Genomic DNA, 17,625 nt, shown 5'->3' on the forward strand with positions numbered 1-17,625 from the left:
ACTGCGGCGAGTTGCCGCCAGGCCCAACTTCGACGTTGCGTCAACGACAACGAAGGCCCCGCGATGCGAGTCGCCTGGCGCGCCCAGTGGGCGGGCTCGTCGCGATCGTGGCGGCGCTGCTACATCTTCCGGGAGCCGCTGGCCGTGTGCAGGCGCAGGGCTCTTGCGGCTCCGGTTTGCTCGGTCACCCCGCTCAGCTCTGTCAATAGAGCCGGTTCGGCGGGTTGCTAGCGACCAGATCCCCTCGAGCTTCTGCACCCTCTGTGCTGACAGCATTGAGCTCACCTACTAGGCCCGTGGTTGTGGGAGCACCGGGAGAAATCCCTGCCTGGCTTCGTGCCGGCCGGCAATGGCGACACTTGTTGTGCCGCATTCCTCGTTGGAGGCTTTGTCGCAGCGCTCCCCTACCTGCAGGTCTGTAGGTGACGGTGGACGCGGGAAACCGCCTAGAAAATCCTATGGCCGGCATTGCGCTGGTCTTGTCGACGTCGGTGACACCTACGGGTGCCACTCCCCTTCTTGGAGGTGGCATCGATTTTTCCTCCCATCCAAGTGTTGTTGCTGATTGCTCCTCCACGAAGCCGGTGCGCTTGTTCTCTTTTCCTCGGTGTCGGTTCTGGTGCAAGGCCGATATAAGCTGTGGATTTCCATTGTGAGTCGCGCGGGTGTCCTCCATTTGGCGCCTCTGCTCCGTCGGCACTCTTCCTGCTAGTGGTGCCATCAAATATTATGCCGGGTTGGTGTTTCCACTCTGCCACCATTCCCCTTGTGAGGTTTCCTCCCCTTGCACGGCGTTGGATGGTGATACGTGGGAGCTCGGATGTGCTTTCAAAGGTGGCTCCATCAGCATCGAAGGGGAGATCGTTGTTTTCGGTGAGCCTTGGTCTGCGCCCCTCCCGCCACCTCTAGTCCCGGGCCCCTCTCCATTGGCCTGACCCTCAGATGGAGGGTGACAACGGAGCGGCGTAGCTACGAGAGGTGGTGTGGAGGTGCAATGGTTGCGGTGTATCCGACGAGTATGCTGTTCGGTGGTGGCTCCAATCGATGCTCAGTGGCCGTCTCTCTAGCTGTTATCCTGGTTTTCTCCTGATCTGTACAAGTTATCCTCCCTGATTTAGGTGTTATATTGTGTTGGACAGTTGTAAAATTGCTGAATCTCAAATGCTGTAGTATTTTGGCTTGCATAAAAGCCCATCAATGAAATTCAGGTGGGGATTCCCCCTGGTGACCTATCAAAAAAATGAATTTTTTAAGCCTAATTAGTTTATGAATGGACATTATTTGTCAAGTAATAACAAAACGTGCTACAGTACTAAAATCCAAACTTTTTCACCAACTAAACACACCCTGACTTGCTCCCCAAGAAACCCGAGTTTTATCTGGTGGCTCCATTTTTTTTTGTTGGTGTTGCTGTTATTATCCTCTGTCCTTGCCAAGTTGGTAGCATTCCGCTTTTCAGAGGATGGGTCATCGATTCAGGTTTCTGTTCCTGAAAAGATCGAGAAGGCAAACCCACAGCAAGCAGGAAGACAAAGACCGAGGCAGGATGGACAGGCAAAGAATCGCCGGAGCAATGGCCCAAGAGGCAATAACGCGGCTCGAGTGCCCTCGGCAGAAGACGCGGCGGCGCCGGAGAAAGGCCCACCGTAAACGCAAAAACACGAAAACGCAAAACGGAGAAATTTTGCTAATTTGAAATACTAAATGAAATCTATTTATAAAATTTTTTGTATAAATGAGCTGTAAATCGAGAGACAAATCTAATTAACCTAATTAATAGACTTTATTTAGTACACCGTATATACAAGTTTTTTTTTCGGAAAACCTGAGCACTAGGATTATTACAAAACCAAACAAGTCTCCTGCCCTCTGCCCTCTGCCTCTGGCTGGCTCTTGTTATCATCCTCGCCCGTGTCGATCTGCTCTGCTCCCCCCAAACAACACGGACGCTGCGCAGGAATCAATCACCCACGCGCACACCTCCCTTCCCCCCTTCGCTCCCTCCCCAGCGTCCCGGAGAGACAGAGACAAGTCTCCTCCCTTCACCCCCGCCTTCACCCTCCCTCCCTCGCTTCCCATGGATCTCCGCCTCGCCCACTAGGCGGCTGGGGAGTGGTGGAGGAGGATGGGGCTCCCCGGGCGGCTGCCACTGCTGCTGCTGCTTCTCGGCCTCGCTTCGCCGGCCGTCGCCGTCGCCGCCGAAGCCTCCGAGGGCGACGCCGATCCGCTCTACAAGTACGCACCCCCGAGATCCTCTCTCCCTCTGGTATTTGCCATAGCTCGGTCGGTGCTGCTTGTAGTTGTAGCCTCTCGCTCCCGCTCCACCTCTACGAGTATGTATGGGCCTGTACACGCCTTTCTCTTCTTTCCCCTTCTTCATTAATCTATATCTATCTACGCGACCTCCGGTAGTGGATGCGAGCAGCCGCGGTGCTTAAGATTGAACGCCTGTTTTGTTTTGTTTTGTTCGTATCATCTGAAATTACTTCAGTTCTGGATTCCTTCTACAGCTGCGGTTTCCTGACATACCAGAGTCTCAAACAACAAATTATGCTGCTTATTTATTTTTTACGCAAGACTGCTGAGTTTGCTCGGCTTAGTTGCGTGCTGCCCTCACCTGTAGGCTATATGCCATTGTGGGTGCTAGTCCTGCTTACCTTACATGGTTCACAGTTTCTCGGTCGGTGTGTATTCTAGTCTGATATTCTCGATTGAATCTGTTCCAAATCTCATGTGGAGGGAGGAACATGACTAGCTTCACACCTACCTGAATCATGATCCCGGCCTCCAAATTCACTACTGCTCTACTAAATTCAGTGCTTTGCTGATTTGTTCCAACGTCTCGGCCTTACACTCGATGAGCGACCAGCACCAATGATTAATATATAATCTCTTCCATTGTTTTACCAGAGCTTGTGTTGAGGAATGCCAACAGACAGGCTCCCTGAAAGATACTTCAATTAAGCACTGTCTCGTGCCAGCCGACGGCAAACCTGCAGCCAAATCATGGTACACGCACGAACCATTGTACCTGCAATGGAAAGAGTGGAACTGCAAGAGTGAATGCGGTTACCACTGCATGATGGAAAGGGAAAACGAAAGGACAGAGCTTGGCTTACCGCCTGTAAAGTATCACGGCAAGTGGCCGTTGAAGCGTGCTTCTGTGTTTCAGGTACTTCATTGCTGCTACCAACTCAAGCTCCCATTTCTTCACTCCTACCACTGCAATTAAATTGGACCTTACTATGATTCTGTGTTTCCTTTTCACTTTCTTATATACCGCTGTGCCTTCATTCACAGGAACCTTTATCTGCCGCTCTCTCTGCTCTCGCTCTTGTTGTGCAATTCAATGGGTGGCTATCGTTTTTCCTATTGCTTTACTATAAGCTACCTCTATGGCTAGAAACTCATAAGACCTACTATGAGTTTACTGGCTTGTGGCACATTTATGGGCTTCTAGCCATGAATTCATGGTTCTGGAGTGCTATATATCACAGTTGGTAGGTTCCGCCCACAATGGATACGGCTTCTGATAAGTTGTCTGTTCATACATCATTGACCACATCTTCCATCTGTTACAGTGACACTATTTGGACAGAGAAGCTGCATTTTTCATCCGCCGCTGCCTTTCTGGGGTACTCTTTCATTTTGGCAATATTGCGGACTTCAAATTTAAGAGACGAAGCTTCTAGAGTTATGGTTGCTGCTCCAATTCTGGCTTTTGTGACAACCCACATTTTATACCTCAACTTCTACCAACTTGACAAAGGTAATCCTGGACATGACATATTTTGATATTTCCAGAGCACTCATGAATTTTGAATACGGACATGTTTTCTATCTACGTAGGATTTTTGCCAAACTAAGTACTGTAGCTCAGGTTATGATACCTGAATTTCATTAGTATGCTTGTCATGAATAAAGTTCAGCGTTGGGATCAGTATCTTAGTTTGGACTTTTTCCCAAAAGATTATGAATTAATTTCAACAGATGTAAATCAATGGAGTTGGAATATATATGAGAAAAATCAATGAAAGATAGTAGAATTTATCAAATCCAATGTAGACTTGCTGCTTAAAGTAGACGAGAATGTTTTTGTTGGCCCATAATAGTAGCAGCTTTATTCGAACTTATTATGTTATAACTATAAATTCTTTTCCATTTTTGTGGGATATGGATGTTCAGCAGTGAACAAATGCAGCACTAGAAATTTGACACGCCAGTAAACTTTGCAGGCCTGAACATGAAGGTTTGTACTGTGATAAGTATTGTTCAGTTTCTCCTGTGGGCACTGTGGGCTGTCATGACTCGGCACCCCTCACGTCTGAAGATCATATTTGTTGCCATTGGAGGCGTGCTTTCAGTATTTCTGGAAGCTTATGACATCCCTCCACGATGGGGATATGTAGATGGTCGTGCTATCTACCTTGCTGTTGCTATCCCCATATCGTACCTTTGGTGGAGCTTTGCCAAGGAAGATGCTGAGATGCGCACATCAGCAATCACAAAGAAGACACGATAATGAGCAAATACTATCTGCCATCTGTGACTATTTTATGTCAGCACTCAGCCTTTGTAAAGATAAACGTTTCACGTGTAATCTTAGGTAACTTAGTATGTGAATTATCATCTACTTTTTACCACGATGTCTCTTGCGTTAGTTCAAAAGGCCATATGGTTGAATTGGCCACTTCTATTCTTTAATTTATATAAAGCAACTGAACACTTGGTAGGATCGTGTGCTCATCTCTTATATTATCAGAAGATTGTTAAGATGCTTTAGGGACTTGCTATCGTGACAATGTTTTTGTCTCTACCGTTTGCTATTCCTTGATATCAGCATTATGAAGGATAAACATTCTCCTGGTGCTATGGAGAACTTGGTCCATGCATGACAATATCACCCATGGATCAGGTCCAACGGGGGTCATGGAATCTGTCCATACTCTGCTCTGCCTGAAGTCCAGCTTACAAGAGAGAAACAAACAACCGGAGGTGTCTGGAAAAGGAAAGGAGCCAGCCGGGTGAGCACAAAAAGGGTTGCATAGAAGGGCAACTTGTCCTAGGGGATCATGGACTCGACCACCTGACGAGTGGAGCAAAGCGAACGTGGATGCATCCTTTGTGGACGCTACAGGCTGTGCAGGGTTGGGGTGATCGCGAGAGATTGTGAAGGAAGGGTGAAGTTCACCGCTTGGCGTGCGTTCAGTGCAGCGGAAGCGGAGGCCCTACTAGCGTGCATCGAAGGTAAAAGACTTGCATCCCAATGGTGTCATCGTCGGATTATCCTGGAATCGGACTGTGCTCGTGTGATTCGGGTGATGTTGTGTTCGCGGACCGTGCTTGTGTGATTCAGACGATGCCGTGTTCGTGACAGGATAGATCAGAGATCAGTTTCATTATACCCGAGGGCAAAGAGCTATCTCAGCTTCTGTGGGATCTAAAGATAGCGAAGGTTAAGAGAGAATGTAACAAAGTTGTTAATAAACTAGCTGCATTAGCTAGGCACAATTCTCATTCAGCGGTGTGGTTAGGCCAAGCTCTTGCGTGTGCTGTGGACCTCATCCGATTGTAACCAGGTTCCTGCCTAGTTAATAAAGCTCTCTCTTTACCCGAAAAAAAAAAGAATGTACAGACAAAAAAAAAAGAAACCATCGATGCTTGGAAAAACAAGAGATAAACATGTGAAGGATATTTACTTTCAACGAATAGAGACCAAGGCGGTAATCTAGTTGATATTCCTGAATACATCTCAAAGCACACCAGATTCGAAATATCCAGCTGAATGACAAAAATGCAGAGATAAGGAGGGCGGGAGAGGGAGGGAGTACAGGGGTTCATAAAAAGGAATGAAACGAGCGACTCAGCTCATACAAATGCCAACACACCACAGTACCACACTAGCATGTCACTGTACCATCTCAAGGTCCTTGAAGTACTCATGCTCAAGAGCCTGCCTAGCTGTGATTCTTTTGCTTGGCTCGTATCGAAGCATTTTCTGTCAGCAAACAGAAGTAGGTCAATTGAATGCACAGAAATTGTTTGATGGCACAGTTATGGTCATCAACAGAAATCCATTTGACTTACAGAGAGAAGGTCCAAACCAGCAGGTTCAAGATTTGGGACGATTGTTGCCAGGTCCTGTGCCAACAGGGGATTTCAGAGGCATGGGATATATATAACAAACACGAATTGCAAGCTAAGAAATGTGTTTACCACGCATGCCTAACAAAATGCTTATGCTGTTTGTCTCATACCTGAGCCGGCCACCTGGGGAAAGCAGTCTTGAAGTCAGGCAAACAGCTGACTCCTGGCCAACTTTGTTCATTTGGTGTACCTAGTACCCTACAACAGTGTTGGATTCAAACAAATCAGACAGAGTATAAAATATGCAAAAGGAAATTCAGAAATTAAGTGCCAGCAAAATCATGGAACCTGAATATCTTAAACAGTTCATCAATCTCAGAATCACCAGGGAATAAGGGCTTTTGGTTCACCATTTCAGCAAAGATACAGCCCACGGACCATACATCAACTGGTGTAGAATACTGTCTTGCGCCAAGAAGAATTTCTGGAGCTCTGTACCATAATGTCACTACCTGAAAAATACTTCCATATACATCCGCTGTGAGTTAACGCGACAGCATTATGTGGGTGCAAAATAGCAGGGACCCATAACTTTGGTATCCTTCACAATAGTAGTTTTTACCAAACAAGAGAGTTCACTCTTTCTGAAATTAGCAGTACAACAACCTTACCTCATGAGTAAATGTACGGACAGGAATTCCAAATGCCCTGGCTAAACCAAAGTCTGCAAGCTTCAGGGCATTAGTGCGCCGATCAATCAATAAATTCTGAGGTTTCAAATCTCGATGAAGAACTCTATGAGAATGGCAGTAGGCAATGCCACGGAGTATCTGGTAGAGGTAGGACTGGAGATAGGAAAAAAAGTCGCATTTCGAAATTAGGCCAAGCAGCTAATCCATTTTCTGGTAATGCAAAACAGGAAATCAATAAGAAAAGTAAAATACGATGCAAAGCTTCTACTTTCTACTCGCATTATTGTTAGTCACTATACAACACGCTCCAACAAAGTAATTTTCTGTTACCACATTGAATACTCTACGCCAAGGGTAATGGGACCAGCAAATTCCTAAGCAGGTTAGAGGATTAATGGAAGGAAATACAGTACCAGTACTGAGTTACTACTACACAGAAACAGCAGACATTGCAGCAGTGGCGCCCGCGTAAAGACACAGTACTGGGATGATCATGCTACATTGCCAGTCATTTTACAGCAAAGAATCAACACTATCAGTAGAAACATGTGGCATTTACAGGAGTTACTGTGGAGAAAAGGCTGAGTTAATGTCAGCAGGGTAGTGTTTCTATTTATTTGAGGAGATAAAACCATGTGCTCTGCAAAGCCCCAGGGTAACATTATAAGGAAATATGCATTGCATGGAGCACAAAGACACTCATCAACTGGTCCTACCATGTTACTAAGAGAGGCAATTGAATGATCAATCTGATCCCACCACAACAGTGCAAGTCTATGGTATATCTTAAGTTTAAAATACAAAGATGTCCAAACAGCAGGCTTGTGTTTGCTTCCCCCCTAAAACACTAATGTTTACAATGCCACGAGTCTGAAACCAAAGAGCATGCAATGTACACGTGGATCCTTCTTCCCCAATTGCGCATCCTGGTTTATGTTACTACAAGCCTAGTGAGTATCAGGAGTCAAAACAGGTACTTTCCTCCTACCATATAAAAACACAGTGATGTTCGAGTTTGACAGAACAAGACGACAGGCAACATACACTGCATGGAGCTGGAGCTTACAACATGATGTGGGTCCCAGCTCTGTCGTCTACCGGGAATTCCCGTGCATCGGATCGGAACCGGAATTGTTTTACGTGCAATAGGAAGACACTAAATGATAATCTTGTCTACAAACATGAGCTATGCTTTAGTTAGATTAGTTTCCAGTTCCACATGGACATTGTGCATGCTCAATTCCAAGACTAGCATAGTGGTCTATGTGATATGTTACTAAATCAGCAATCAATAATGCTAGTGCCAATGTTCAAGTTTACCTATATGCCGAGATCAATAGAAGCAAGTGACAGTCAGAAACTATGATATTTTGCACTTCTCACCTTAATCAAAGTGGGGGTTTTCGCAAAGTCCGGGCAAGAATCCATGAACTTCTTGAGGTCCAGATCCAGGTATTCGAAGACAAGATATATGCGTTTCTCGCTGTGGATAACATCATGTAACCTGCACGCAGCAATTAAAGCTTCTCAGCATAGGTAGCATTGCAAACCATCTGACCATGAGTGCGATGGCATTACTTCATTGGATAAGAGAGACCATCGTTCTCATCGATAAACCAATCCTAAATGACACACACCCACTGTTGCAAAAAAGTAAAGCTACATCGAGCCACTGCCCACTCGACCAACCAACCGATCGATCGATCACGGATAGCTCGGTCGATCAATCCTAAATCCGTAGAAGTAGGCACAATGCGAAGAGGAATGGAGGACCGTGGAGCGGACCTGACGATGTTGCCGTGGTTCATCTCCTTGAGGAGAGAGATCTCGCGGATGGCGGTGGATGGGACGCCCTCATCCTCCTGCTCGAGGCGGATCTTCTTGAGCGCGATGAACTCGTTGGTGACCTTGTCCACCGCCTTGTACACCACCCCATAGGTGCCCTCCCCAATCTTCTCCTGCTTCTCGTACTGCAGCACGCACGCAGGCAGAAACACGCTCAGAAAAGCCAAATCAAAACCCCCAAATCCGAATCGAACCAGATCGCTCGCTTACCTGCTCCATTTCGTCCCCTCTCCTCGGCTCCCAATGCGGCGGCGGCGGCGGCGGCGACTGCGACAGTTGCGGAACAAACTGGCGTGGAGGAAGGAGGAGGAGGAGGGGATGGGGAGAAGTGGAAGGGGATCAGGAGGAGATGGAGAAGAGGTGGGGAAAAGCGGGAGCGGCCGCGGCGGGCAAAGCTGCAGCAGCCATTGGGGACGCCTCGCCGGGGGGCGGCTTGGCTGGTCCTCGCTTCTATTGCTGCCTGCCTGCCTGCTGCCCTGGACCCCTGGTGGCTTTGGCTCTCTTTTATTTGCTCTTTCTTTGACTGCAGGCAGCTTTCCTCGCTGCTGCCCAACCCAACCCACCCCAACCCTCGTGGCTTTTACTGGTGATGATCTGGTTTTTGTTAGGTTGCCTTAGGGTTTAAATGGGTCTCAACAAAAGTATCTGACTATTATGTAAAACCCCTAATGCTGTTCTACATTAATTTATTTATGTAAAATCTTCAAGATATCTGAATATTATGTTAGACACATTGTATTATAATGTGATACGTAACAGTAGTACGGTGTACGAAACTCTATTTACCCCAACTCTTATTAAAGGACAGTTGGGTTGTATGTTTCGTAGCAGTATATAAAAGTTTATCCACTCTAACTCTTACTATAAGGAAAGGATGATGGTTTGTTATGTGACTCCTCCTAATTGTTGTTTGAAACTTTACTCGTCATTCGTCGCACTGGCGGAGCTATGTGTCGGCAAAAGTGGACTACGCCCCCTCCATGCAAAAGTTCCATTAGATGAACAGTAAATTTGAAATTTTTTAGTTTAGCACTCCAATTACCAAAGGCTCCCCCCCTCCCCACTATTTGTGCTCCGCCACTGTTTCGTCCGTGTCGTAAGGGAAACAATCAAAGATGAAGTTTGAAATTTTATAGTTGAAAATAAATTCCTCATAATAAATGTTGCTGTAGCTGCTTATTTTTACCAGTCTTTTATGTGCAAGTTAGGCATAACATTGGTAATTTGTTCGACATTAAAGATTTCAGTATATTGATGTTTGATTTTTCGAACTCATGATCAAGCTCCACATGCACCATGGTTTTTTTGTTTCTAAGTGCTGGATTTTGTCTTAGGTCTTGGTCCGACGATTGTGAATTATTTGTATGTTCCAATTGGATAAGGATGTTGTAATAGAAAAAAATGACTGGAGTAGTTTAGGTGCTGTAGAAACCGATAGCTGCCCAAACTTCCTGTTAGTAGAAAAAATAACTGAAGTAATAATTTAGGTAAAGCGTCGAAATCGGTAGCTGCTCATACTACCTATTCGTATTAGTACCTCGCAAAAAAAAAACTAGTAGTATTAGTATGCAAGTGTGTAATTGTAACATCCCGAAAAATTTATCAAGATAAATCACGCACTAAAAATAATTTTTAAAATTTCCTTTTATTGTTGAGCTCAAAACCTTTCTAAATCCCTTTCGTCCGAGATCCTGATTCCTCGAAATTATTCACGGCGACCCGCCGTCCCGACACCGGTACAAATTCCCATCCCTTTCTGTCGGTACCCTGCAACTGGGGTACCCACTCCTACTGTGCCAAGACTCGCGTAGTTATCCGTAACTACGCCCTGAGGAGCTGAGCAGCCGGACCCCTGGGGTTCGACTCCATCTCACCGGACCAACGGTCCCGGACCCGCTTCCCACTCGGGGACGGGTCCGGTGTCACCACGTGTCCTAGAGGTGGAAATGCTCAGTACCTGTGGCCGCGGACCCGGACCCCGCAGGTGGGTCCGGGGCCTCCACGTGCCATCCGGACTCCCGCAGATGGGTCCTGGGCCTTCACGTGCCTATCCGGACCCCCGTGAGCTCTCGGCTCAGCTAGCTGCTCGGGAGGGGTCCGGAGCCGCCATGTGTCACGCGGGCGCGGGCGCAAGCCTTCCGCTGGAAGCTCCCTCACCCACCCGCATTAAGTGCGAGTGGTTGAGGTGGGCTCTGCTGCCTCTGGGCACGGGGCAGCTTTTGTCAGTCCACACTATGGATCGCCAATTACCGACGCGGCTCGTCATTTACCAAGACAAGCATTAAAGACTCAGCGCCGTGCGCATGCGCGACGAGTCATGATGACCAGCTACTGACTGGAGCAACAGTGCACACTGCTACAGTGGACTGAGTCAGTAGTTCGGCGCTTCATCATGACCTCGACGCGCGGCTGCAGAGGCTAGACTCTACTCTGACAGGACAGCTCAAGACCATCCCTGGTCAGAAGCTACGCACGGAAGCCGACGACAAGATCTCCGGATCTGAGGCATTGAAGGCCAAAGTGTAGTTTATAATACATCGCCGGGTCTACATGTCGGGGCCCCGCTCAGTGTACGTGCTCCCCTTGGACATATAAAAGGGAGAGCACACCCGCTAGAACACAGATCCAGACAGACTCAAGCTCTAGCGAACTTCTCACTCTCGTGGGAAGGCAATACAACACACAGTGGACGTAGGGTATTACGCTCCGGCGGCCCGAACCACACTAAATCCCGTTGTGTTCATCGTGTTCTTGAGTGAGATCGAACTAAGACTAGCTAACCCCCGAGTACACACCCTCTGGGCTAGGGCGGGTGCCTTCCGCCACCCGGCTGTGGTTTGCAGCACCACGACATTTGGCGCGCCAGGTAGGGGGGCTAGCTGGTCGCATTTCATCATCTTCTTCGTCCCCATGGTTCGCGTGGACGACGTGGAGATGACGGAGGGGGTGGCGTCCTCCGCGCCACATGCCTCTCGCGTTCCTGCTCCAGGGGCAACTGTGCCTGTGGAGCAGCCACCGTTGGCAGCGGCGCGCCCCGCCCGCCGGCAAGAGTCAGGGCACCCGTCAAGGGCCCCCTCACAAGCTGCGAGCGGCGGAGCGACAAATCCCAGCTCGCAGCATATCTCACTCATGTGAGGAAGCCCGCTCTGGCGGAAAGCCGACTCCGGTCGCACCAAGCCGGCTCCGGCGGAACGCCGACTCCGGTCGCACCAAGCCCGCTCCGGCGGAAAGCCGACTCCGGTCGCACCAAGCCCGCTCCGGCGGAAAGCCGACTCCGGTCGCACCAAGCCCGCTCCGGCGGAAAGCCGACTCTGGTGGCTCTCTCCGGCGGAAAGCCGACTCCGGTCGCACCAAGCCCGCTCCGGCGGAAAGCCGACTCCGGTCGCACCAAGCCCGCTCCGGCGGAAAGCCGACTCTGGTGGCTCTCTCCGGCGGAAAGCCGACTCCGGTCGTACCCCCGACTCTACATCTCTGTAAGTCCTACTCTTAGAGGCCCAGCAGGGAATAAAACCTTTTCCTTTGTAACTATGTAGTACTTCCGTGTGGTCCAGTCCGGTGAGCCTCCCCCGTGGAGGGGTCCGGACCTCTGCGAACCAGGTTCAGGGAAGTGTATTCACCCTCCGGGGAGGTCCGGAGCCGTGTAGCCGCTTAGCCTGGTTCCGTACCCTAAGCCTGCATGCTCTACCTCCCTAGGGTGAGTACCGTAGTACCTAAGACTGGGGGCCCGGAGGTCCGGACAGCTCCGGCCTCATAAACCCGTGTTCTGGCTTACATCGCACATCTCATGTACATCTAGTTATAAAGGAAAAGTTTATTCTCAGTTCGCCTCTAAGGATGTTACATTCCAATTTCGATCTACGCATTCTGTTTGCGCTAACCCCCACGTGGCTTCTTACTCTTGTGCGGTGATTGTGGTCCGAATTGAGTTGGCTAGTTAGTGACTTAGCTCGAGACCCCTCATGGAAGAGAGGGGTTCGGACCCCTGGGAACCTGCAGGTTCAGGGAAGCGCACTCATTCTCCGGGGAGGTCCGGAGCCGTGTAGCCGCTTAGCCTGGTTCCGTACCCTAAGCCTGCACGCACCACCTCCTGTGAATGAGTGCCGTAGTACCTAGGACTGGGAACCTGGAGGTCCGGACTTTCTCTTAACCTAAAGGCCGGCCCCTTGAGCTCCGTTCACTGAACCTAGCTGTCTATCTCAAAGGATTACAGCCAACAGGATTTGGGACCCGTGGGCACGCTACTAAGCATCTACCTTGAGTCATGTGCAGGTCCAAACGTGATGATGCAGCAGGTGACCCAAAGGATGGACGACGCGGGGCAAGACCCTTGCGGCGCGCACCGCTGGGCGCCAGAAGCAGCCAAGTTGCTCACAGTAGTGGCCCCACCTGCGGGTTCGTTGCCTCTCCCGAGGCGGGCCCGGGGGCCTCTGTCGGTACCCTGCAACTGGGGTACCCACTCCTACTGTGCCAAGACTCGCGTAGTTATCCGTAACTACGCCCTGAGGAGCTGAGCAGCCGGACCCCTGGGGTTCGACTCCATCTCACCGGACCAACGGTCCCGGACCCGCTTCCCACTCGGGGACGGGTCCGGTGTCACCACGTGTCCTAGAGGTGGAAATGCTCAGTACCTGTGGCCGCGGACCCGGACCCCGCAGGTGGGTCCGGGGCCTCCACGTGCCATCCGGACTCCCGCAGATGGGTCCTGGACCTTCACGTGCCTATCCGGACCCCCGTGAGCTCTCGGCTCAGCTAGCTGCTCGGGAGGGGTCCGGAGCCGCCATGTGTCACGCGGGCGCGGGCGCAAGCCTTCCGCTGGAAGCTCCCTCACCCACCCGCATTAAGTGCGAGTGGTTGAGGTGGGCTCTGCTGCCTCTGGGCACGGGGCAGCTTTTGTCAGTCCACACTATGGATCGCCAATTACCGACGCGGCTCGTCATTTACCAAGACAAGCATTAAAGACTCAGCGCCGTGCGCATGCGCGACGAGTCATGATGACCAGCTACTGACTGGAGCAACAGTGCACACTGCTACAGTGGACTGAGTCAGTAGTTCGGCGCTTCATCATGACCTCGACGCGCGGCTGCAGAGGCTAGACTCTACTCTGACAGGACAGCTCAAGACCATCCCTGGTCAGAAGCTACGCACGGAAGCCGACGACAAGATCTCCGGATCTGAGGCATTGAAGGCCAAAGTGTAGTTTATAATACATCGCCGGGTCTACATGTCGGGGCCCCGCTCAGTGTACGTGCTCCCCTTGGACATATAAAAGGGAGAGCACACCCGCTAGAACACAGATCCAGACAGACTCAAGCTCTAGCGAACTTCTCACTCTCGTGGGAAGGCAATACAACACACAGTGGACGTAGGGTATTACGCTCCGGCGGCCCGAACCACTCTAAATCCCGTTGTGTTCATCGTGTTCTTGAGTGAGATCGAACTAAGACTAGCTAACCCCCGAGTACACACCCTCTGGGCTAGGGCGGGTGCCTTCCGCCACCCGGCCGTGGTTTGCAGCACCACGACACTTTCTTTCCCACGTTCCGCGCAACGCGCTACGCGTCGCCAACCGGCGTGCGTGCTCGTCCGGCCGCGGTCGCCCCCGCGAATCCCGCCGGCGCTATCTCCCTTTTCTCTCTCTCTTTTCTCTTCCTCTCTTTTTCTTTTTTCTTTCCCTTTTCTTTTTACCTATTTCCTTTTCTTTTCTCCCTCCTTCTCCCTTCTCCTCCTTCCTTCTCTCTGCTCCCGTCCACGCACACGCGCGCGTGCCTGCTCAGCTCGGCACCGCCTTCCTCCTCCACGCGCTGCACGCGCAACACGTGGCCGCGCTGCTCGCCGCGCCGCCCGTCGACCAGCGCAACGCCGCCGCCGCCTCGCCGCCCGAGCCCGCACTGCTCGCACGAGCAGAGCACAGCGACGCCATCGGCCGCACAGAGCCCCGCCTCGCCGCTCGTGCCGCACTGCTCGACACCGAGCTCCACGCCGAGCACAGCAGCCGGCCCCTCCTCCACGTGCGCCGCCCGCCCCTGCACATCGGCGCCCTCGACGCCCACGCCGCTCCGCGACGCTCGCAAGCAGCTGAGCACCATTAATGTCGTCTCGCCGAGCTGCCGGCCGGCCACCACCACGGACCCCCTTCTCCACCGCCTTATCCCGCCTATAAATAGGCCCCTCTCGTCGCCCTCGAGCTCCACAACCCGCCTGACACCTCCAGCCCTTCCCTCCAGCTCTCCAGCGCCGCCGCCACCGCCATTGCCGCCCGCCTCCGCCGGCCACCGCAGAGCCGCCTCCTCGTGCCACCCCTGCCCGAGGTAAGGAGGGGAAAAGAACCTCCTCGCCTCCCTCTCCCTATTCCCTATAGCCCCGGCCGCCGCCGCCCGCCCGCCGCAGCCCGCCACCGTGGCCACGCCTCCACGGGCCGCCTCCGCCCAAATTAGATGGGGGAAATGGACCACCGCAGCCTCCTCTCACTTTTCCCCTCCCCACGACCGCCGCCGAGCCCCCAGGGCCACCGACGTGCACCGCCCTCCCCTGTTTTTCGGTCGGCAGGAGGAAGGAGAAGGTCAAATATGACCAAAACCCTCTGCACTATTTCCTTTTTATTTAAGAGTCCACCCTCTCTCTCTAGTCCATTTGCAAAAGAGACCCCTACCCTTTCCCTGATTTAATTAAGAGCCCCCCTTATATGTCCTTTTTAAGAAAACCCCTCCTCTTTTATATTTAAGATCTAGTCCCTCCATTATATAAACAAATTCCAAACAGACCCCTACACCTTTCTAGTATGCCCCAGATATTTCCAAAAATTACAACCAAGTCCTTTCTCTCCTGAGAGTAATTACAAAGAGGCCCCTGAACCCCGATTTAGCCCTAACCACCCCTTCGACCTATCATTTCATGCGCCAAACATTCTCTGATCGACCTGAAACTTTACAACGCAATTTCTAACATAATTTCGGCCATTCCATTAGAAAACCGCCCAAAAATATTACTCCTATCTTTATATCTTAATTGTTCCCGATTCGAGCTCAACGATAAAATCTTCATTTCTTTTTCTTTATTGTGTGATTGTTGTATGCGTCGTAGATCACGGTGTGAACGAGGGAGAACCCGTCGATGAGCAGTACCGCGATCAAGTGTGCGAGGACCAGTACCGCGACCCCTAACCCGAAGGACAGTACCTCGATCAGGACTTTCCGGAAGGCTTTGAGAACGGCAAGTTCAATCTCATCCTTTGATGTATATTTTGCCCCGGTTTTATAAACACAACCTATTGGCCTGTTTTTAAAACTGCATGTTGTTTTGCTACTAAAACCCGGTTGGATAGCCACCCCTTGATTTGTTATAACCATTCTTTGACCACCTAGATTAACGTCTAAATATGATCTGTTCTATTTGGATGTTAATCGCTGCTAGAACGCTTAGGACCTTGAACGTGGTACAACTTGTTTTATAAAAGAAAAATGTGTGAGTGTGTGTGAAGGGGAAATATGGAAATTTTTGGGAAATCAAAAGAAGGACGAGATGACACTTCTGTGTGAATTGCCAAAAGGTGTGCTCGTACCTGTGTGGTTGAGCAGGGTTGGGAGATATCCATCTTGTCACAATTAAGGACCGAGTTGATGTGTCATCTTGCCTAACTCTATCATCGTGCAAACCACTCGACCATTGTATGTGGCAACGGCTTAGCATAAACCCCACTAGTTAGTCTGATAGCCATCAGGAGAGCTGAGAGCAACGGGTGATCAAGGAGAAGGGATAAGCTCTGTGTGACTTATGCCCCGGTTAAACCTCGGAGATAGGTCAATGGCCCCTTTGTGGATCCCGTGGTGGCTAGTCAGGTCCAACTAAGGTGGGTAATGGCTTTGTTGGGATCTGCACCGACGCTAAGGTGATCGTGCTGTGGTACCCCGCTTGTGGGTAAAGTTGCACACCTCTGCAGAGTATAAAACCTATTCGAATAGCCGTGCCCACGGTACTGGGCGAGTTATGGTTTGGTCACACAACTAGTGTTTCTTCTGGAAATGGATGGACTGGCGTGAGTTATTTTGGAAAAGTATCCGGCAGCTGTGCCGTGTGCTACGGCGGATGAGGAGTCTAGTAGAAATTTAAAACTTGGATCCTGTGTGGATCAACCCCATTCGGTTAAAAAAAATGCTTTAAGAAAAATCTTTTTCAAATAAACCCATGCATAAAAATGAGTTTTCCGCAAATTAAACCCTAGTCTTATCCTTGATCTATCATATGCATGTATTCTGTTTATACCCCCTCGTGGGTGTGGTTGGACTTGCTGAGTACATTTGTACTCACCCCTTTCCTAATTTTTACAGATGAAGATCCAGACTTTGTTCCTGAGGACGTTGAGTAGGGGTTCCGTTCTGCACCCAACCTTGCATGTGGATAGGGTCACCAAGCTTCGTATGGCGCAAGACTCTGATGACCTCTTCGTGCTTCATGTTCTTGTCTGGGTTGTAGTTGCTGTCCTCGCGATAGTGGCGCTTCACTGCCCACTTCCGCGTAGAGTTGTACTGTGATGTACCATCTAATGTAATAAATATGTTATCAGCCTTCTGGGACTGATATTTGTATCACATTTGAGTTTTCTCTTATGAGATGACGCTTCAGTTATGCAAAGCTGAGCCTTGGTAGATATTTGTAAACATGTCCACAATATATGGTGTACACGTACGCTAAGCTAAGAGCGCCGCCCTCCCTCTTAGTTTTATCCATATGCCAACAAGTTTGCTAGTAGGCAACCCCTTGTTTTCTTATAGTTGTGTTTTGGAAGCTGAAATCGGCTTAGATTGAAATGGACAGCGACGGGAGGATAAGGCTCAGCCAAGGGCCGGGGCGGACAAGTTTAACAACCCGGCCAGGCCACCACAAACATGTGGATGGTCAGCAGCATATGTAGAGTAACCGGCAGAGGTCTTCACATCCCAGCCAAGAAAAACAACAATGGCCTCCACTGCATCATAGGAGTATATTGCTTGTTGGTGAGGTCCGG

General features: G+C 50.2%; 2 protein-coding genes across 2 annotated transcripts; one reads left to right on the forward strand and one right to left on the reverse strand.

Annotated features, from left to right (window-relative positions):
- Window positions 1-1,883: 1,883 nt before the first annotated feature.
- On the forward strand, window positions 1,884-4,782 carry LOC120688376 (post-GPI attachment to proteins factor 3-like). The gene is made up of 5 exons (XM_039970678.1): window positions 1,884-2,235; window positions 2,911-3,172; window positions 3,301-3,500; window positions 3,582-3,769; window positions 4,236-4,782. Exons 1-5 carry the CDS (start codon window positions 2,126-2,128, stop codon window positions 4,520-4,522), a joined length of 1,047 nt encoding a protein of 348 aa, XP_039826612.1. The 5' UTR covers window positions 1,884-2,125; the 3' UTR covers window positions 4,523-4,782.
- An 895-nt stretch (window positions 4,783-5,677) lies between these two features.
- Window positions 5,678-9,118, reverse strand: LOC120688377 (cell division control protein 2 homolog). Its single transcript, XM_039970679.1, has 8 exons — window positions 8,835-9,118; window positions 8,565-8,749; window positions 8,163-8,283; window positions 6,759-6,932; window positions 6,436-6,599; window positions 6,258-6,345; window positions 6,088-6,141; window positions 5,678-5,998 (listed from the first exon to the last, which is right to left on the reverse strand). Exons 1-8 carry the CDS (start codon window positions 8,841-8,843, stop codon window positions 5,909-5,911), a joined length of 885 nt encoding a protein of 294 aa, XP_039826613.1. The 5' UTR covers window positions 8,844-9,118; the 3' UTR covers window positions 5,678-5,908.
- Between the last annotated feature and the right edge of the window lie 8,507 nt (window positions 9,119-17,625).

Source organism: Panicum virgatum, chromosome 9N (assembly GCF_016808335.1).
Source record: "Panicum virgatum strain AP13 chromosome 9N, P.virgatum_v5, whole genome shotgun sequence".
Lineage (NCBI taxonomy): Eukaryota > Viridiplantae > Streptophyta > Magnoliopsida > Poales > Poaceae > Panicum > Panicum virgatum.